This window comes from Haliotis asinina, chromosome 7 (genome assembly GCF_037392515.1).
Source record: "Haliotis asinina isolate JCU_RB_2024 chromosome 7, JCU_Hal_asi_v2, whole genome shotgun sequence".
Classification (NCBI taxonomy): domain Eukaryota; kingdom Metazoa; phylum Mollusca; class Gastropoda; order Lepetellida; family Haliotidae; genus Haliotis; species Haliotis asinina.
This window is the reverse complement of record NC_090286.1, coordinates 22,168,020-22,190,664: the sequence shown is the minus strand read 5'-3', so window position 1 is coordinate 22,190,664 and position 22,645 is coordinate 22,168,020. Positions and strand designations below refer to the sequence as shown.

At 37.5% G+C, this 22,645-nt stretch overlaps 3 protein-coding genes across 5 annotated transcripts in view; 2 read left to right on the top strand and 1 right to left on the bottom strand.

The window, feature by feature from the left end:
• The first annotated feature begins 501 nt into the window (after nucleotides 1–501).
• Nucleotides 502–2,941, top strand: LOC137290697 (uncharacterized). The gene is made up of 2 exons (XM_067821778.1): nucleotides 502–742; nucleotides 1,668–2,941. Exons 1-2 carry the CDS (start codon nucleotides 563–565, stop codon nucleotides 2,580–2,582), a joined length of 1,095 nt encoding a protein of 364 aa, XP_067677879.1. The 5' UTR covers nucleotides 502–562; the 3' UTR covers nucleotides 2,583–2,941.
• A 2,667-nt stretch (nucleotides 2,942–5,608) lies between these two features.
• On the bottom strand, nucleotides 5,609–12,703 carry LOC137290744 (coiled-coil domain-containing protein 130 homolog). Its single transcript, XM_067821861.1, has 7 exons — nucleotides 12,574–12,703; nucleotides 11,828–11,961; nucleotides 11,231–11,405; nucleotides 10,888–10,972; nucleotides 9,550–9,722; nucleotides 8,066–8,204; nucleotides 5,609–7,290 (listed from the first exon to the last, which is right to left on the bottom strand). Exons 1-7 carry the CDS (start codon nucleotides 12,574–12,576, stop codon nucleotides 6,764–6,766), a joined length of 1,236 nt encoding a protein of 411 aa, XP_067677962.1. The 5' UTR covers nucleotides 12,577–12,703; the 3' UTR covers nucleotides 5,609–6,763.
• Nucleotides 12,704–12,866: 163 nt separating this feature from the next.
• The window catches only part of LOC137290476 (glycogen debranching enzyme-like), a 40,432-nt gene continuing 30,653 nt past the window's right edge, over nucleotides 12,867–22,645 (top strand). For 2 of the 3 annotated variants that reach the window (XM_067821433.1, XM_067821431.1), the window contains exon 1: nucleotides 12,867–12,986. The gene's annotated coding sequence lies outside the window, so the exon portion shown is untranslated. Of the gene's footprint in view, nucleotides 12,987–18,061; nucleotides 18,139–22,645 lie in introns of those variants that run through there. The other variant, XM_067821430.1, reaches the window with a different exon arrangement.

The following is a 22,645-nucleotide window of genomic DNA, read 5'->3' as shown; positions in this document are numbered from 1 at the left end:
TATTTGTTTACTAACAAAATTATATGCATTCTGAAAGTATCCATAAAGCGTTAGCTAAGGTAATTATATGCTGTAATAATCGATCGGCGGACACTCCTGCAAACACAAACTAGACAGTTGTGGTAACGAATATACAATATAATGCGAATTTGTACTGTGAGAATCCCTTCTATAAAATAATCAACAATTCGTTTTCGCCTGATTGTATAGTTGGGGACTATTAACAATGTAGGCAGTGAGAATTCTGACCCACTTTTGAACAACAGAAGACTCAGTGAACGAACTGGAGTGACCTCGTATCAGCCTACACAAGGAACTAAGTCAAGAAGAGGGAAATCTCCTTGAAACACGTGTCTTGAAAAGATCAGTTTTGAAACAAACTCCCGTGAAATGGTTGTAGGATGCTAGGTACAAATGAGTGTTATGTAATTCGTGACGTAAGTACTGCGAATAATTCCTTTGAAACCATTAGACACAAAAATTGTCATTTTTCAGAAGCACGTGTTCTCTCGCTTCGACTTGTGCAGCCCTTTACACCTACATTATTCAGGTTGGTGATGATATGACCTTTCGCCTTCCTTGCCAACCAATCGGATTATCGATCAGACGGTGTCGTACGTCACGTGACTATGAGGTCCAATCAGATTTTAAAAAGGGGAGAAAAGCCGTTCCCTTTGCAACGTGGGGTGTAGTTGAGGCAGTCATCTACCTGTGCAGTGGCAAATATTTTCTCTTCGTCAAGGTGGGTATACTTCAAAAATTGACCAAGAAGAGATTTTTTTGTATTTTGGATATTGTTATGTGCAAGTACATATGTTTTTATACTAGAAATACTCAGTACTTACCTCTTATTTTTCTGAAATCTGTAGCCGGTAGACACTGGGTAAAATGTCAATGTCACGAACCACTTCGCAAGGTTGAATTTGTGCATATTTCTTAGTGTCTAAAATGGTTTGGGTTTGATTTAGTGAGTAGTGTTTTATGTTAGTTTTTCTTGATAATTCAAAAGCAGCATTGAAACATTTCCTTCAGGGACATACATTAGGTGGATCATTGATCAAAATGACCTCATCAGTTCACGGAATGCTGTGTCTCCGACAACCGAACGGAGCTTCTGCAGCGTTCCAGTTGAGAATAAGGCGCTTCTGGTGCGCTTGACGCTATTTTGAGTTGATTCTTATGTTTTTAATTGCTCAAAATAATTATTTTGGAACAAGTTCATATGTAGACAATCGAGATTGCCCTTGGATAGAAACAAACCACATCAAGTACAAGCATGTAGCCCCAAACGGTCACAGGAAATGCTTCGCTTAAAGTGTAAGGATATTTAACGAATAAGTCTGCACTAAGTCTCCTGAGCTTTACAATTTGTATGTAATTTCTTTTCCACCTCTTCAGAACCTTGAAGGACAAAAATATGCCATTTTGTTTTGTTACTATAGACATGTGATCCCTTAATTTTATGCGTAAGTGTATAAAATTCGTATTTCATAGGGGATAATTAAGGACAGAATCTAATACTTAGTGATAAGTGTCTCTTACGTATTCTACACGCTGTACTCTTTGAGTGAGCAAGCATCACAGGTTTGATCGCAAGATTGAAACCCTTTTGCAGAAATCATCATGCACCATCTCTTATTTAAAATTTGTTAATTGTAATTTTACAGATGTCTAAAAAGCCAAAGCTTGGATTCGCTGAAAACTTCATGCTCAGCGGTGTTGCTGCTGCAGTATCGAAGACAGCTGCTGCCCCCATTGAAAGAGTGAAACTCTTGGTCCAGAATCAAGATGAGATGATCAAAGCTGGACGTCTTTCGGAACCATACAAAGGAGTGGTGGACTGCACTGTTCGTACATTCAGAACAGAAGGTATCCTGCCATTCTGGAGAGGAAATTTGGCCAACTGCATCAGGTATTTCCCCACCCAAGCTCTCAACTTCGCTTTCAAGGATCAAATCAAGATGCTCTTCAAGTCAAGTAAAACAGATTCCCAAGCAATGAAGTTTGGGAAAAATATTGCCTCCGGTGGTGTAGCTGGAGCAATGTCCCTATGCTTCGTCTACTCACTGGATTATGCCCGTACCCGATTGGCTAATGATGCCAAGGCAGCTGGAAAGGGTGGTGGTGAGCGTCAGTTCAATGGTCTTATAGATGTGTACAGGAAGACCCTCAAAACAGATGGCTTTGTTGGACTGTACAGAGGTTTCGTCATCTCCTGCGTGGGCATCATTGTCTACAGAGGATGCTACTTTGGCTTTTACGACACCCTTAAGCCAGTTCTCCTTGGTGACAGTAACAGCTTGATTCTGTCATTTATGTTGGGCTACACTGTAACCATCAGTGCTGGATTGCTGTCCTACCCTATTGATACGATCAGAAGGCGTATGATGATGACCTCTGGCCAGGCTGTCAAGTACAAGGGATCTATCGACTGCGCTGTCCAGATCATTAAGAACGAGGGCTTCATGTCCATGATGAAGGGAGCTGGTGCCAACATTCTCCGAGGTGTTGCTGGTGCTGGTGTATTGGCTGGCTTTGACAAGTTCCAAGAGCTGTACATCAAGTGGCGAGTTGGGGCCTAATGCTAGTGGTTTCTAGGCCACATGATTTAGTTTATCATTTTTGATTGTTACATTTAGGACATTATCCCTGTGAGGGGATATCTGCTCAGGAACAGTCAAAAGCTTGAAACTATTTATAACATTGTTTTTTTTCCTGATGGTAATCATCCATGAATCTCACATTAGTTCAGTTTTCACAATTTTGCCTTTGTGCAAAATCCAAAATTTGCATTGTTACATAGTGAGAGTGTTTTGTGCTAGGTTGTCAAGGTCCAGACTCATTTATTTCCATGGTTTTTCAAAATCAAGTGAGTCGGATGTTGTGATATTAAGTAATCAAGATGTGAGAGACAGAAAAATAAACAATATTAAATAAACAACTTTGTTGTTTTGAGTGTTAAAACTGATTTATGCATTTTAAGTTTCTTGTGTAATGTTTGCTGAAAATATAGGCATTCGGGGATAAAGATGCTGAAAGGCTGTGTATTGTCGAGTAGCCATTTTACAGCTTGCCAACAGGGATTGGGAAAGGCAGGGGCCACATGCTACTTGGCGCATTATAATGAAAATGGCCTATTAAAATTTTTAGGTTTACTGTTCATATAAGGCTAGTGGTGCATTCTAAATTCAGGAAATGGCTAATCCTGAAAAAGGTCCATAGAATTCTCAATCCCTGTACCAATTAGAGCAATGCTGACTCTAGTACTTTACTGTTTTCTTTTGTAAGAAGACAAGTACCTCTGTAGCATTGTTTAATTATGTATCTAAAAGGTCACTTTACATATGTCTTTACAACTGATCAAGTAAACAAAAAAAAATCCTGATAATTCATTGGCGTATGGACAGTGTTAGCGAGGTTCAAACCTTGTAAGAATGCCAATTGCCATTGCAAGCTGTGATGTGGTTTGCCTCATGCTCCAGCAGAAAGTGAAATCATCATGGATCTGAGCTAACAAGCCAGTTCTCTGCAGATACTGACAGTTGTAAGGTACACACTGCATGGAATTCAGTCTGTGACCTGGGGACACTTGCCCATTGAGCACTGCCAATGCTCAGAACTATTTCACCAGACAGACCAATGGAGTAGCTTAAGTGGGGGTTAGTGTGCTAACATCATTCCGCACATAAGTACAATGTGTGGGATTGCCATTTCTCATACACCTTGATATTGGTAAAACCAATTTAAGTCTGCTCAGTTTGGACACGCATGCCAGATGGAATATCCTTGTTAAGTGGTTCTTCAGATGGCAAATGACCCCCCAAAACCTTAAGTACTGAGAAGGAAGGGCAAAAACGTCTTAAACCTACAAACATTCATACTAAGTCAAGATGTGTTGTTTCTCTTCAAAATGTTAGGACTTTTAAGCTTGCATGTGGGCATGGGTAATTGTACAAAATCACAAAAAGGAGGGTACTTTATTGCTAATTATAAAGCCTATTGTGTTCCTTTACAGAAAGGCGGACTGCTCGTGCCCTCCAGCTCGAGACCCAAAAGATTTTCAGCTTAATATACTGGGCCAAAGGGATTAGGGATATTGGTATTTGTAATACTGATATTTTATCAGTAAGTCAATGAATAGATACATCATTATTGATAATTGCGAGATTCACAAATGTCCCTATTTTTGTCCAGCACAGTTTTATGAACATTTTAACCTCACAATTCTCTGTTGGTGATTTTGTGGGTTAGCCTGAAGTACTGATGGAAATAGAAAAAGAAACCACAATTACAACCACAATTTAAGTAGTTAATATGTGAAACATCTGTTTATATACGTTCAGGCAAACTACACTCTCAGTGGTAGGGAGATACAAAGCATTCGAGAAAGGTGTTAGTGAGGCGAGATCAGGTTCAGAAATGAGCAATGTCAATTTTTTTTCTAAGACTAAAGCAACTTATTTGGAACAGACCATGCAAATTAGATTGTGATGATATACTTTTTAAATGCCCATTTTGAAATTAAGCTTGTTTTCATTACAGACGATAGTAGACATAACAAGACTCCTCAAAAGATAACATATTCTGACATATTTCCTCCCCTAGCCTCCATATATTTGAAAGGACAAGTTCGAATCGTTCATGATGAAAATTGTGAAAAATATAAATGCCATATATCTGTAAACAGCAAATGGCACCACTTCAAGATCTGTCTCGCATCTGTCAAGACCTGTGGATAGATATCAAACAGCTTTTGAGTTGTGCTCCAGAAACAAAGCCCATCCCTCCTTTTTGAGACAAAGTCCAAATTGTTTCCGTGGAAACCAGGAAAAATAAAAATGCCCAAAATTTGTAAATAGCAAAAGGCACCACTTCGGGGTCTATGTCACATATCTGCCAAGTTTTGCAGAAAGATATTAAAGGTCACATGCAACCATAAAATCAAACATGATTAAAACACAATTATCACTTATTCATGACATATACACTGCTGCTTGTTAAAAAAACAAATAAACAAAATTAAAAGCGTACAGTCACGATTCAAAAGTGCAATATTTTGGACTTACTTCACTTGAAACGAAGCCCTCGGGAGACAGAAAACAGTCATAGCAGGCGAGTGTGCACTCAAGTGTGATGACAGCATCTGACTGGCTGGTCCATTTCCTTGCTAATACGCTGAGGGCTCGTGTGTACAGAAAGATCATCTGTTTGATGGACATTTTAGAAGTATGGCGAGTCAGAAGAAAGTAAGATTCTTTATGGATAACAACTTCTTTTATTGTACTTGATGCGTCATTTCAGTATGGATTCACATACCGTTGTCAAGCAAAATCATATACACTAGAAGAAGTTGTTATCCATAAAGAATGTATATAGAGATCTTGGGTTTTGTAAATACATCTTCTCTGAATTTGCGTTCGATCCAGTCAAATATCTCAACAATAGAGATGGTGAACTACTGCATGGCTGGAAACTGTCATTCTTCCAAGTACAAAGCAGGATCCAGTCATCCGAGAAAAATGGATGTAGTTTGTTTGCAACCCACAGACATAAAACATGTCACGTGTACAAGTATCACACTGCTTAATTACATAATGTGGCAAGACTAAGTCCTAAATCAATTTATTTAAATCAACATGGCGTATAGCCTGATAGGTGTTAAGTTCAAATTGCATGTCGTCAATGATTGAAGCTATGTATTGCATATTGTCTTTATAGCAGACAGGCAGACCGACATATAGGTGTCAATAAACCAGACATTGAGCTTCCTCTGTAACAGAGGCTGCTAACCACAATCAACAAGTTTTTTTATGTAACGACTTAATTATTTTCATGTTTGTGTACAGAACCAAGATAAGACAACTCATGACCTCATACTCAGAGCATGCATATTGTTTCAAGCTCCGTGAACCTATTCACTGCGCATACGTTATGAGAGCAGCAAAGCGCAGCTGTTGATACATGTTTTTCCCTCAGCGCTGGGGGAAACTTAGTGAATCATTTGAACTCTGATTTCAAAGGCTTTTTTATGACATTTTTTTTTAAAGTTTATAGGCTGAATTGGCATTTTTGATGATTTGTTTCGGTAAGTGCATACTGAAAGGTATCATAATCTGCATAGTTGTGTTTTATGTTGCATGTGACCTTTGACTTTTGAAACAAAGTACAAATCATTTTCAAGGAAACCAAGAGAAATAAAAATGACAAAAATCTGTAGATAACAAAAGGCACCACCTCAATATCTGTCTCATACATCTGCCAAGATCTACTAAAAGATACAATGAAGTATTCGATTTGTGCTCCGGAAACGAGGCTCATCCCTCCCTTTTGAGACCAAGTCAGAATCATTTCCATGGTGATAAATCACCAAAATCTGTAAATAGCAAAAGGCCCCTCTTTTGCTTCTAATTGATATATCTACCAAAAATAACGTTAGTTGAGTTATGTTTCGGAAACGAAGCCCACCCCGCCATTAGACTAAGACCAAAACATTTCATGGAAAAGCAAAAAATAAAAATGACAATAATCTGTAAATAGCAAAAGGCACAGGCACAACTATAGGTTCAATTTATTATATCTACCAATTTTGGTCTAAAAATATTGAACGGTTTTTGAGTTATGCTCCAGAAACAAAATGATTCCGAAAGGATGGGTGGGCAGACGGATGGACAGACAGTTGAGGCATTGACAATATCCCCCTGCATTACAGCATTTCAGACACACAGGAACTCAATATTAACCTTGAAGATTTATTTTCAGTATACTAACTTTCTTCTTCACTGTCACTGTAATTAGAAATGAGAGCACCCAGTGCATTTTGAGCTGTTTCAACATGCATTTTGTTATCACATTTTGAATCCATGGGAATACTGTTCTTTTCTTCGATGTTTTCACAGTTTGGTAAGGATATCACATTTTCATCAGCAGTTTCAGTTAAGTTGCTCTGTAAAGTGGGCTCCACTTCTGGGCTATCACTGGCAACATCACTGTAAGATATCACAGTCAATATTGTACTTCCATTGCTACTTGAATGAAATGGCTCAGGTTTTTCTACTGATTTTTTCCTGATGCCCAAAGTGTGTGGCTTAGATGCCCTAATTATGGAGGGAGAATCAAATGGATTTTTGTTGCCTCCAGTTGAGGAAATACCAAGTTTCTTCTGAATTTCTGCTGATCGACTTGCCTTCAGCATGTCTGGAGATTGGTTGGTTTTGAGCAGTTTGTTACTTGGTTCAAATATAGGACGACTTTCAATAGCCTTTCTCTTCTGTTTCTGTTTTTCATCATAAGCTGAAATACACATAAAACAGGGATCAGTGCAAGAAAGAAACACTGCTCAATTAAAGGACTGAATGTTCATGTCTAACAGCTCTGTTTGCCAACACAAGGTAATATATTGAGCAATATAAGTTGTTTACTGGTCATCAGGGGGACATGGACATGATGTACCCTTAATGTTTGTTTATGTTCCCCTCATCATTTGGGTTCAGGGAACATAAGCAAACAAAGAGGGTACATCATGTCCATGTCCCCCTCAACAACCCATGGGCCCCAAGGGACCAGTGAACAATACACATATCTTACCAAACACCTGGATATTAATTTTGAACTGTTTGAAGCACGGGTATTGGATCACAATATGGAGTACTGGAGTTAGGCAACAGCCCACTCAAAGTACCAAATGAATTCTCACAATTTGGCATTTCCAGCTGGTAACATAGAAAATGTACCTCACTTGTACATGGGGTACAATGACTGGTTCAGCCAATCAGAAAACAACATTTATTTGTGAGTTAAGATAATGGTTGACCTGTGACAAAAGAAATACTTCTTCAGGAACATGGTTATAGTAACAGGAAGAAATTCACAGACATACTGTTTTGGTTGTTACTTATTGGCATTCCACTGCCACAAGTCATCTATTTTGGCAGTCGTAGTACCTAGGCAGTGGGGTTTTACACTGCTTAAAGCACATCCAACAATAACAAGAACAAGAAGTGTCTGTGCAAGGGTAATTATTGAGTATAAGATGGGAAGTTGACAACAGAAATTAGTGAGAACCTACATTCTGTGACTGAGTACTTGATGAGTCCGGCCATTTTTCGGTCCTGGTCTTCTTCATCCAGCAGCTTGATGTCCAGTGATGACTTGTCCAGTAGTGACCTGTCACTAGACTCACTGGCTTTGATAGCCTTCTTCTCTTCCTGAGTAAGAACACAAAAGTGTGAGACCAGATACACTGTGCTCTTCCCAAAACAGTGTGTCATTCACATAATACATGCAACTCCCTAAAAATCATCAAGACCCCCAGGCATAACTTATGGTCCCTAAGTGAGAGAGTTTTACACATCTTTGAATTGTACTTCAATCGTCAAGGACTCTCTGTGATTTCTAAACTAAACTGCAGAAAGTAAATGACCATCAAATGTATTATCATCATGTTTTTTCTAAGAGGAAAGCCCAACTTATTTGTAACATTTCCTGAAACCACTCAGCATGAGTCTCATTCTGACAAACCTATAAAATCTCATCTATGATTTTGTCATGTTAAAGGGGAGGCAACTCTAAACAGGAAAATTACTCTGCCATCAATAAGTTGGCCATCCATGAATTTTCCCCACAAGAGAGAGTCTGTGAGGGTTTTGTGAAAAGCAGAGAGAGGTGAAACTGTGAGGTTTTAGTCACCAAACAATATTGACAGCCTCAGAGAATGATAAGGACAAATACTGTTACTTTTTCACTCCTGAAATTGTGGGCATTTTAGGAATGATGATTTTATAGGATACCTCTGACGCATCAAATTATTGGTTCCTCAGAGACCAATTTTTGTTAAATGTACAGGACTGCTGTCATAGTGGACGAAACAAATTCAGGGCATGATGTTTTAACAGAGATCATCTTTGAGCAAGTGCTGCTGGGGTTAGAACAAAAATAAAATTTAAAACAAAACATGCTCTTGGAAAATACTGAGTTCTAATCAGATAGGTTAATCAACTACCTCTGAGTTCATGGTGACTGTACTGGATGCTTATTGGTAATGGATAAGGTACTAACTGGAGTGAGTGAGTGAGATAATGCTTTTTGCTGCATCATTCAGCAAACAATCACTATAAATGACATTGGTACCTTGTACAACAAACATGGGTCTGCTAAACTGAAATTTGTCTTTCAGCATCATTTTCTCAGATTTTAGTATCAACAAATGACCACAATCACCCGAGAATACAGAAGCAAAGAATATTTTACCCGACTCAGACTTCTGACTAGTGATGTCACATGTTTTAACTTAAAGATACCATAATATTTCAACTATTTGTTGACTGCCTAAAATTAATCTCATCTGGACCAGACAATAAAGCAATAGACACAGAAAGCAATGGTCAATGTTTAGGATACCACAACATCCTATCAACGAAGACACTGAGCTTGACCACCACATAATTTTGGACGTACTTTTCTAAAATGGAATCCCAACTGGGTTATTACATCATTTCCCATCAAGCTGCAGAAACAACACACACCCAAGCTACACAGTTTTCCTTGACTCACTCTGAATTTCTCTCGTAGGGCCTTGTTGAGGAGGTAGTCTTCCTTCCAGTCTTCACGGCTCTCCTCAATGTGGTTCAGGTTGTGGTGAATCGATCTTCCTCTCTGATGGTCGTCTGACCCATGTTCCAGTTTGTACATAGCATCAGTAGCCAGCTTCTTTTGTACTGCCTTGTCTAACAAAATACATTGTCAGTCTGTGAATAATGCTTCAAACAAATTATATATAATTGCTAAAACCTCACTAAGACATTTTCTGGGTCCTATACTGGCTGCACTAAGCAGTATACCAGCTATATGAGGGCAGTCTGTAAAGAACTGAGTCTGGATCAGACAAGCAAGTGATCAACGGCATAAGAATCAATCTACGCAGTTGGGAGCCTAACCACCCAATCCCATTAGTCGCCTCTTACAACAAGCATAGGTTACTGAACACTTCTAAAGTGGATCTTCACGGGTGAATTCTATATTGGATTTAAATTCAGTTTTTATGATCTGTGGCTGGAGGCATTGGTTTATAGGATCAAGGAAGATAAACCCTCTCACAAGCCAATGAAGTAAGGGGCGTTCTGTGTAGGATGACTGTTGTCATGTTGTCACTATAGTTCTCACACATGCTTCATTATGCCTGGGAGTCATTTTCACTTCCCAGAGTCTGATGTTACATTTTAGGATCACATTACCACTTAATAAAAAGCAATATTTTCTTAATATTTCTTGTTATTAGGTGACACATTAGAATTTTGAAACCAATTTGAAGCCAACAGCCAATATTAGAAGAAAAATAGAAAATCATTAGACTATTACTTTGATTTTGATCTTAACCAAGAGGATGCATTCAAAATAAATGCTTATTACAATAATGAATTATAATCATTATTTACTTTGTTATAAAAGCACATCAATTTACCATGCAGACTCCATGATTTAGTTAACACTTCAACAACAACAAATATGTTTGTTTTTCACAAAATTTCAATGTCAAACTGATTTTGGTTTAATGTTTAGTCCGTGAATGTATATAACTTGGCAGTAACAAATAAATTAAATTGAAAAGGAGCCCCACTGAAATGGGAGAGTCAGGACCTGAACCTTGGGAAATCTGGACATGCTTCGTTTGGGACATGCTTCAGTATTGCTGGGTGGACTTGGCAGTAGGGAAACTAATGTGGTACAGGGACAGTGAGACAGATTAGGCTGATGTTACATGCTAGTTAATATTCAAAACTCATAACATGAGTGTCTTCCACACAGAGTATATTATGGACTCCTAACCAGTGGTAGTGCAAAACAGCTGTCATACTGGCAACAATACATGGTTTTCAAACTGAATAAGCTGACCTTCTGGAACAATCTGTTCATTTTCCTTAGGGTCCCATCTCTGTTCCTTGCGCCTGGCACCTGACAGGATGACATAGTCATGATTCTGGTAACAAAAGGAAAACCAGTACTCAAAGACATTTGTTAAGAATAATGACAAATCTTACAGACAATGCAAGTAAACATTACTCTGTAGTACCGGTACATAGCTATTCTTTTGCAGCTAACAGCAGCTGATGGTGGGCTCCATGCAACTACCTATCCCTCAAACTGTGACCATCCGATCCCCACTTTAGCTGTGTCTTTTCTTTCCAGGAAGTCTATCAGAATGAAATTGTTTAGAGAAAAGGAATTCTGAATATACCTTTGGGTCTGTCTGAATCTCAAAGTAGTTGTCACACAGATGGCATTTCATTCGGAACTTGTAGATTGGTGTTGAGTAGTAGTTGCCAGTCTTACTCTTCTCAGCATTGTATCGGACACCCATACCAATATGACTGTTACAACCACCACACCAGATGTTGTAGGGCATCTCAAATCTGGACATAACATAAATATGTCAACAAATACACAACTGCATTAAACATGTCAAAAGAAATAAACTCTCAATAGTATGTATCACTAGTATGTTGGGTTCGAGACATAACACATCTGTCAAAAATTAATTGTAGTCTTACTACTAGGCTGAATTTTCCTCCTCAAATCAATATTCATTCTCATGGTATAATACTGACAACTACTTGCAGAGTTTAAAGGAGGGAAGTTGCTCCTAGGCACCACTGGCTTCAAGCAAGACACAGACTATATGAGCATGAGACAAAATACGAAATAGATAATGTACCCTAATAATGCACATTTCTTGTACTTAGTGGTTCAATTACATTTCAGCATAATAAACAAGACTAATATTAGAACACTTAAAGTTATCGCATATTAGTTTGTACTGCAACTGATGTTTTACCTGATGACCAATATACCCTGGCCCAGTTTGCGGGCACGCTCCCTGAGTGGGTGCTGACCAACATATTGGTTGATAGAACCTTTAGAGGGGTCCCAATCCGGAGGATAGTACTTATTTACTGCCTTTCTCTCAGCCTGAAAGAAACAGAGAACATGGCAATTTCTTTATTTAAATTGTTGATTTGTACGTTTTTCAGACAGCAGTTTTAAAGTTGTAACAAGGTTCCATCACACATTGTGAATAATCAGATCACGGATGGTGTTTAAGATGTAGTTCTTCAAGATACATTAATGACAGGTGTTTATTGGTTCAGTGAGAAGACACTGAATGTGTATATACAATAGGAAATATAGAAAATAAGCTGTCTACACTGAAATGTTTATAAATGCCAGTTATCGTTTTTTTTAATAACAGTGTCAAAGAAATAACTAAAATTTTTGATGTCCAATACATGATCTATTCCTAAATAATGTTTTCATTTGGAAATATAGACCTTTCATACTCATGGTTTTTCCATATTTGTGGCATATTTGGTGACATCTCCAAACCATACCAAGGCACCCACACATTTTCATGAAAACACCTTTATCTAAACTTTAATCTCTCTCCTAATAAAACCTAGTTCTACTGTTACTAGAACATGAGTATTCGACATAATAGGTGATCGAAAACTGGACGCAGTAAGAAAATGGCAATTTGTAGAGTAAACAATGTACAAGTCAGTATATGCATATGTCATAATTTACCATTTTTTCTCAAATAAATCCAGGTTTTCGGAACGTTGATGTCCTAAACGTTGATTCTGACTTTTGTAAACGTTTAAGAAAAATTGTTTCTACGTTTGCTAGATCTACGCAAAGCTAGGACTTCTCATTTATTAGTATATTTATTATCAATTGAATTTAGCGCACCGTTTATGATTCTAAATATCAATGAATCTCATACAATCACAATTATAAACAATACATCAAATGGAAATCGTACGAAACAACAATATCAGAAATATGACCTTGGAAAATGTCAAATTGTGACCTTGACATGCTGGAAGAGTTACAAGGGGAAAAGACATCGCATGTTAAGGTTTGACAGCTGTATATTTACTGTCCATGTGTATGCAGTTGTGAAACGAAGCTTTATGCGATCATCCAGTAACTAAGAGGTAATCCCTTTCATCAGCAGTATTACAAGTTAATCGTAAGAGGCGTATTGTTGTAAAATATCACGAATGAAACGTCACTGAAGGTATGAAGCACCAGTAAAATCGTTTTGAGTGGCTCACAACTCAGTTTATTGATGATAAGTTTTTAGTATGGGTCAGGGTATAATTGGAGTGTCAAAATGCATGCATTGTTTAGAAAGTGTTTTATATCTTTGTTTGTTCTGAATTATGTCAATGGCATGAAGGTTATGAAAATATCCAGAACATAGTGATAATGACCCTTGATTTTCTTGATATATTTCACACAGTAAATGAGAACAGTTTGTGCCTCCAAACAATTTTTCCTCCCACAAGCTGCATGACACACCACAATATGACTTGAAATGCTGGTCTGTGTAGTGTTTGACTGGACTCACTCATGAAGACAAGTTTTTGGGCAAAAATCTGTTTGACTACCACTTACTTAAAGCAACCACGCTGCATAATGACAGTCTGATCCAACTACTTGTAAATCTATTTGCTAGTACTTATGTGCAGGGTCCCATTAGGTGTTGTGTTAGACTTTGATATTATTGTCATTTACCATTCACTGGGACTAGGGATGTCATGATTCATCCATGCACCAGTGCATCATCGCGGAGCTTTGCACAATATGATTCATGATTCAGGTGATTTTATATCAATTGTTTTTTTTCTACACATATTGATTACTATTTTAACACATTTGTCTTTTGTATTTTTTCACACAAAACAGCAAAGATGACTTGCTGAGAGTGAGTGATGGGTATTTGACTGATGGGTAGTTCTGAAAGGTGTCTATAACCTATCACAGAAATGACAGATCATTTGTTAAGAAGTTTTCAGTGAACCATCGTTTCAAAATCAGACAACTTCCCATGAAAGTATTGGCTGCATGTTATACATAAGCTGTCAAAAATGACATATCGCGATACGTATCATATTGTACCTCATCAAGGAACTTTAGTGACTCCAGAACAAGCAAAATGCCAAGAAAACATTTAAGTTGTAGATATATGTTTTGTGCAAAGTTTATGCCCATTGTAGTCATGACATGATGTGTTGCTGATCGAAGAAATGAACCTTGAGTTCCATATCATGAAAGCAGTTCTGTGAATCCTTTGGCATCAGCTGTTCATGGACATTTTGACTGTTCAAAGGTGTGAATCCCAAATGTGACATTATTATCATTCTTGATGAAACTCCAGGTTCTAACCAAATTGTCACTTCGGATTTTAGTGCACTTTAAGGCTGTTTTGATTCGTGCACATATTCATTGACTCAAACTGTAGCCCTTCATGAATTCAATGCATTATTTGTGGTCACCAGAACCAAATATTGATCAATATTTATGATTTTTTAAGGAGCCTGTTTTACTTGAACCCATATGTCCTTGTCAACATCAGATATGCAAGCATGGAATATGTACTACCCTTGCAGTAGCACGAGTTAGGTTAGTTTGCCAAGGCCTCACATGTTACAAGCAACTATAACTATTCAAATGAGAACACAAGGTATTGCTGTGGCAAGTTAAATCTTTTCATGAGTGATCATTTGTATTCATTACACAGTATTCGAGATACATATCATATTCGCCACATATTGTATTTGTTGCAACCACAGACTGCACACATGATGAATCGTGTATTTTCATGAAGTCACTGTATCAGACAATAGTTTGTTCCATATTGATGAAGTATGTGGTATCAGAGATTAGGGTGTATTGTTTTAAACATATTTTATTCATAAGAAAAGGATTTGATACAAGCGGTACAACATAGGACATGGTCACTGTAAAGCAGAACACCTTCACTGAAGTACATGTGTATTTACATAAATATTATTGACATTCATTATACACAATAGACAGACAAGAACAGAAAGATAGGAAACAGTGGAACAATTGCAGAAATTAAAAACATTGTTTTGGTTGACAAATGTAAGTTTGAACAATTTTTAATGTTTTGATTTATGCTGACAGTCAGATCTTCATTGCCATATAATAGTAACTCAGAGTTTATATTCATATTGGGAACACTGTGTAAATTTGTCATCATGGCAGTTCTGTTCAAAGTGTATAACCAACACTCAGACAGATAATGATAAGAATTTTCATATGAATATCTTAATTGTGAGAAAGGGAGTGAAATGTCATCAGAGTTATGAAGATTATAGTTACATTTAGCTGCTATGTCCCAAGGAACAAGATCATTAAGTATGATGGTGCTATATGTTCCTGTATTTTTTAAAAAACACAAAGTTTGCGCTTTCTCCTACATTCTAATAAAGTTTCCCATTATTATGGTGTATTCATGTCTGATTTTCAGTGACAGCTCAAGTTCATGTAGTCTGTTGTCTTGTAGAGTCTTTTATGTCCTGTTTGCATCTGTTGCAACATTCCGGGGTTGTACAAGCTTGAAAAAGCTGGGATTTTTGGCCCATGGCCTTAAAAAAGCTGGATTTTTGCAATAAAAGCTTGCAAAATGACTTAAAAAGCCTGAAAAAAGCTCTGAATTTCACTCTCCCCATTATGGCTGTTTATTGTTTTTGCATGTGTCTGATGCAGTACAAGTCTGGAGTAACTTCCCTTGGTATTACATTCGGAAATCTTCTTGTACTACTGTAGATAAGACGATCGTATCAAAAACTAACCCCATATCTTAACATATTGCTTCAACCCTTGCCTCGAAACATAGTGTACTTAGACAGAAGAAGATAGTAGTGACAGAAAATTGACACATATACTTTTATGTATATTACTATGTATGTCCCCCTAAAAAAAATTTGTTTCGCTAAATGTCATATTTATTGTAGCTGGAGGATCACAGCTGTCAACAAACTGGCATGCTTATTTCAAATTATTCCATGCACATACAACTTCCACTTACCATGTTCCTGGGAGGTCGTATAACCTTAGTGTTGATTATACATCAATATAAATGCTATTGTAAAATAACAGTTTCAAATAGTATGTTTCACCAATCACTGCATCAGAATTCATCCTGTTATATTACTGGGTAAGTTTTGACTAGATTGCTAAAAAGCTTGTGTACAACTGAATCTCAATCCCAGCATATACAATGCCTAGCAAAGACAAAATAGGATTAAAAAGGTAAATAATCTTGTCTAGTGATGTTTAATTACAAATTTGACATCTTCACTAACAAAGCTGTTTCCTCTTGTTTGTTCATGCAGACTAACATTTTTAGCCCTCAAAATTTGGCTTATTTTTACTTACAGTAATATACAATCATTCGACTGTTTCCAAATGTCGCCAGTCGCACATGCTTCATTACTGTGTGTGTCACCATTACCATGGAAAATAGATTGCAGTGTTGACACGTTTTGAAATTAGAATTTGAGATAAAACCTAACAGTGCTCAGACGTCTTGTTTGTTATCCCCTGCAAAATGAAGTTGCAGGGCATATGGAAACAAGTTTTGTCCATCTGTACGTTGTACCGCTACATTTTGTCCGAAGCATATCTCCCAGACTATTCCTGATCTTAACCACATGTCAAGCATGATCCGTAGATGTACCTTTTGAGGGTTAGACCAGATATGAATTTCATTTTTTGCGTTTTCAGTGGACACATGACTTATGTGACTATAACTGATTGAGGATGTCATCTTGTCCAGAGCAGATCTTCCAAACTATACATGCCAGCTTCACCAAACTTGGTACATGTGTCATGCATGATTCCTAGATATGCTCTTCAGGGATTAAACCCAGTGGGACTTTTATGTTTTATGGTTTCCACAGAAACATGACTTAAGCTGTGGCTTTAAGGATGTTGTCTTGTCCGGAGCAGATCTTTTAAATCATACATAATACCCTCATCAAACTTGGTACATATGTCAAGCATGATCCTTAGATGTGCCCTTTGGAGATTAGACCCAGATATGAATTTCATTTTCTATGGTCTCCATGGAAACATGACTTTGGCTGTGGCTTTGAGGATGTTATCTTGTCAAGAGCAGATCTCCCAAACTTCAGCTTCATTATACTTGCTATGCATGTTCACCATGTCACCTAGATGTGCCCCTTGGATGTTTACACCAGTCTGTAAATGTTATTTTTTGTGATTTCCATGACAACAAGTTTGACTTAAAATTGCTGGCTGTGCTCTTTTCGAGGCAGAACTTTTCGTTTTTCCTTCACCAAACTTGGCACATAGTCAGGTCTGGTTGTCTAGTGGTGCATTTTGGTAGGTTTGGATTTCTGAATAAAATGCCCTATGCACACCAAAACATTGACACACTGTAATCATAATTAGTAGACATATTCATGAAGAGTATTTGCTGTTGCAGGGCACATTGGTGACTTCTTGTTATTTTTTTCATTAGGTTTACTTATATAATTGCTTGTCTCATGGATGTTAGGTTGCCAAGAAAAGCCTTGAAAAAGCCTTAATTTTGGTCTTTAAATTCTGTACGAACCATGCACTATTTTTTTCATCAGGCCTGTTTTACTCATATTATCTCTTGTAAATGTTGTAATGAAAATTGTTGTCATTGATTATGTATTTTCAACGAAAGTGCTTGCGTTGAGAATTACTGCCAGTGAATGATACCAGAAGTCATTGTTCAAACATTAGAAAAATCTGTAGATATGCCAGCATCATAATAACAAAAGTAGCATCAAGTGTTAAGCTGCAATGATAAAATAACAATGAAAATTTATATTAAAACTCATCCAGTCTCAATACAAGAGTCAATGATAATAAAGATGCATTGATAATTTATTCATTTCAAGATCGAACTGATATCTTTAAAACAACACTCAGGGCCACGGTGTTCCTAAACGACAATGGCTGAGCCACCAAGACAAGGCCATCTAAATGTCGCAATAACAACTGCATGTAGAAGGAGCCAAGGTTGTGTGTTAGGGGCATGCTAACTCTCCAGCATCTGTGACTCCACACTGGTGATGTAGCTGGTCGGTGCCAGACCTGTAGCAGCTAGTAGGACAGCTGTTCCTTGTCCCAGTTTGACTCTGGTAAGGAATATATATGTGTGCTTGTTAGGTTTAATGTGTTGGCTATTGGGAAAGTGCTCGAGTGTAGGTGAGACTTCAGTGGAAGTAGATGTTTGGCTCTCCTGTGTTCATGTCTATGCAATCAGATTAGGATAAGGTAAGATTTTTCATGTATGGATACGTTAAACTTGGTTCAATATCTTTCTTATGTAGGGATCATGTAAAACATTCGTCTGTCATTTAGTTTATCAGATTTATGACGTTTGTTGAGCATGCTGAAACTGATTCTCAAGTTTCTCAAAGAAATGGTCAGTTATTAGCAGCTGTGTAAAACAAGACTGTTTTAAGATTTGTTCAGAATATCACACCTGTCAACAGGGGTTTTCCTTATGTCTGCTTATGTCTGAGAAAATTAATGACAATAATCAGGGGGTTTTTTCCTCGAATTTCTTCCAATGGCCCCAAGAATTTGTTACTGACTCTTCATGAGTAAGTGAAAGGTCAAGGTTGCAAGAAGGAAAATACTCAGGAACAATGTTTATAATGACACATTTGTCATTAAACAGCAATTTCATTTTATCAGTCATGTGTTTTAGTTAAAGCGAAATCCAATTTCCCGAGGCTTTTTTTTTTTAAAACAAAATTAGATAAGATGTCAGTATTTCATATTTACTGTTGAAATCAACTGGGATGTAACTGGCAGCTGATACTTTGCCTTTCAAAAGTTACATGTGGGCTGCATGCACTGCCCGTGTCCTGCATGTGTGTTGGATGCACTACCTGTCTTTTGAGGGACACATGGTTCATACTGACAATCATGTTTTTCACAGCAACCCTTCATAGCCTAGTGGATAAAACTAGTAACTGAAGTGTTGCAAGTTGAAAACCAGACATACGCACAATATATTGGAAGTTTCAGTAATGTGATATTTTACAATCATATTCAGTAATAGCAAAACAAAGTTATACTATACAAGTACAAGTAAAAAGGTTCAATAATTCAGAAAATCCACAGGTAGTTCTGTCGTCAAAATCCCTCCGACCTGGGCAGTTTTGTAGAAAATCCCTGGGATTTCTTGGAGAATGCTAATAAAACTTTACGTAGGGGTTTACTTGGTGAGAGGAAACACAGTAGAGTGACATCACTGAAGGTTTATGATACTTCCAGTGCACTGTTGTCTTTGTACTGAAATGTAGAAAACCATTTTGCAGTACACCCAGGGTTTATAACAGGTTACATATGTATTATATTCAAAAAATTCAAACCATTTCTTCAACTTTTAATACCAACTCAGTTAAGAACAAGTTTGCAAAATAGAAAATGCCATATTCTGAAAAGTTCTTTGGCCTGGAGTACACTTAGTCAGTGGCCAGGGTCATCATTGAGATATTTCTTATATAGTCTGCTTGTAATGTATGGTTGCATCTCATGCCTGCCACATGACAATGTCATGTTTGTGGCATGTCAGTCAAAGGTCAAGGTTATCTTTGAGATATTATTCATGGAAGTTAATGTCACATTCCTGTTATACAGTCCAGGGACCTGATGATTTGTTGCATCTGAGGAAGCTGTCCTGGTATAGAAGTGAAGGTATCCTTGAGAATTTTAAGAAAGTTAGGGTTAAAGTAAGAAGGGTATAAGTGCACATTCAGCACTATTTGTTCCTGACTTTGAAATTAGCTTGTATTTTGTGTTTTGTATTTCTTGTCCCCATTTCGTTTTGCTACAAGTATGAGCTTTTTTTATGAGCACGTCTTGTATTAAGCACATGACATGTGCCTAAAATAACAAAAGCAACAAGTAATGATATTTTATCTAATGTTTATCAATTAGGATGTTTCACTTTCTAAGACCCGTGAAGGTCCCGGGGTAGAATAGGCCTTCAGCAACCCATGCTTGCCATAAAAGGCGACTCAGCTTGTCGTAAGAGGCGACTAACGGGATCGGGTGGTCAGGCTCGCTGACTTGGTTGACGCATGTCATCGGTTCCCAATTGCGCAGATCGATGCTCATGTTGTTGATCACTGGATTCTCTGGTCCAGACTCGATTATTTACAGACCGCCGCCATATAGCTGGAATATTGCTGAGAGCGGCGTAAAACTAAACTCACTCACTCACTCACTTCACTTTCTAAAACATACTTAATGGGGTTTTTTTTCTTTATGACACTGACAACTGACATTTTGAATTTCAGCAGTATATTTTTTTGGTGTATAAGCACTGAATGACAAAAGTGCTGACTTCTACACATACATATATACTGTCATGTCTCAAAGTTCCAAACAGGTGGTTACAATGTGTGTTTAAGTTAGAGATGAGAAGGGTGAAACTTGAATTAAGTGATAAGAATAACTATTGCCATGATCAACACTATCGAACATATTGTTGCCACCGTATGTGAATATGTTGGACTACAGGTCTCTATATAGATGTCAGTACAGCTTCAGCAGGAATACAGCAATACTTGGTAAACAGAACCAGCATTATTATGGTGGTACATACTGTTATTGGCATCCCTATCTAGAGAGCTAGAATTGTGTAAGTAGGATATGGAAAATAGGATAAAGAATTCCTTGCTGTAGTGCAAACACCTAGTTGCGGGCACAGCAGTATGAAGTAAACTTGGACAAAGTACTGTGACTATGTGTCCCAGTCCACCCAGCTGTGAATTGGGTACCTCATTAGGATGAGAGAGCCACAATAAACTCAGTGTGCCTAGTGGCACCAAGAGTTGTATACTTCCCATGGAGTTGAGATTGATATATGACATTCAGTGATCGAGGGAAACAAATATCACCGCCGTGAGCAAGCACTAGTTGCATGGATATGTTCGCTATGTAAACATCCAATGATAAGTGATTAAAGTGATTTCAAGTTACAGATTGATGGTTCAGCTAGAGCAAACATGGACATGGAAACTTTTTGCTCAATGAAATAATGTACAGATAATGTGAATTGAAGTAACATGTGACATTTTTTCACACCACTGTTTGACTATTGGCAGGCCAGGTCAGTGGGTATGTGCTCCTGATTTGCCATGTAATCAAAGTCATCTGAAAGCATTACTTTTACATAAGTAAATTTTGCCAAAAACTTTTTTAATCTATGACTGCCCAGTTTGACCATTTACAACCCTTTGTGAATCTTGCAGTAGTGCTATCACAAGACTTTTGTTTGGCCAGATCAGTGAACTCTGCCGCTAAACAAGTGTTACAATTGTTTCAAGTAATGTGTGGTCACATCACTGAGATGAGGAGGAGAAGGAGGACTGGATGAAGAAATGAAGCTATGATTCCAAAATTGACAGAAAACAGTGTTGTGTTGAATCTATGGGAAAGGAAACTTGGTTCTTAATTATTTGTTACTTTGAAAAGTGTGGCATGTGCCTATAAGTTTCAGGTGTACAGTTACAGTGGGATACAGTTAGTAGAGAAATTGACAGCTGTTGATATAATACACATGTTGACAAGTCAGGAATTGTGTTACAGACAGACTCCCAGTATCAGTACCCTTTGGCTGCATTACAAATTCTTGCCTGAATTTGATATAGAATCAATATATGGTGATCTTGAGGCCACTAAATTGAGATCTCTGCATTATTCAAGGCTAGGATTCATTGCTTGCAACCTATGCTTATCATAGAAAGAACTCCTTCAGTTAAATAGATCTGGAAATATGTAACTTTTGCTTATTGTTTACAAACTGATCGGATTATAATGCTCTGCAATATGTGTCAGTTGTCCCTGATCCATAATCCATAAATCCATCTGCCATTTATGTTTTTGTCATCACTGAGGAACCCAAGCATGGATGATATGATAAGTGAACTGTCTGTAATTTTGTACTCATTATTCTGATCATTTCAAGGTAGCCATATTAAAACTGTTTTTTCATGCATTTATTCCACCAACTATAAACAAGGGTAATTTTGCATCAGCAATTATCCAAACTAGATTAGAGAAATTGATAAATGTGTGGAATTGTGTGCATGGATTGTAAACACAAGACCAGTTTGAACCATATCGTGGCTGTTGGGCCATATAACGGCTTTGCAGGCATGACTGTCCCAAGGTTTGTCATCATAACAGTGATATTGTCATAGACTGATCGACCTTAGTCTTTACTTCCCAGCAATGTTTGTTTTGTTAGTTATATGATATAATGACTCAAAGCTGATTACTGAGGATTGTGTTTTGGAAGTAAGGGAGTCAATCTGCCATGTTTTCATTGTCGTTTAAGTATATTTTTAATTTGATGCAGGTTTCAAGATTAACGTTTTGAGGTAGCAAATTTGCTATTTAAAATCCTATCGGGCTACCTGAAAGGAAAAACAGTAGCAACAACTTGCTACCTGGTATATTTTTGTAAACCCGCTTATGTTCATCAATTAACCCTCATTTTCAAAGGATAGATCTCCTCTTGACTCTAGATGTAGACTGAAAACAGGTACACTTGAAGATTTGATGAAAATCAAACAGATAGACCCACAGACTTTTAGAGGTGAACCCCTAGTGAACAGGTAGTGGGTGAGTGGAGAGAGGGTCAGGAGACAGTTCCATACAGTTCCATATTTAATACAGTTCCATATGGCCAAAAACAGTAATGGGAGAGAGGGATTAATTACGAAACAATGCTACTAACAGGTAAGGGATTTTGCTACCT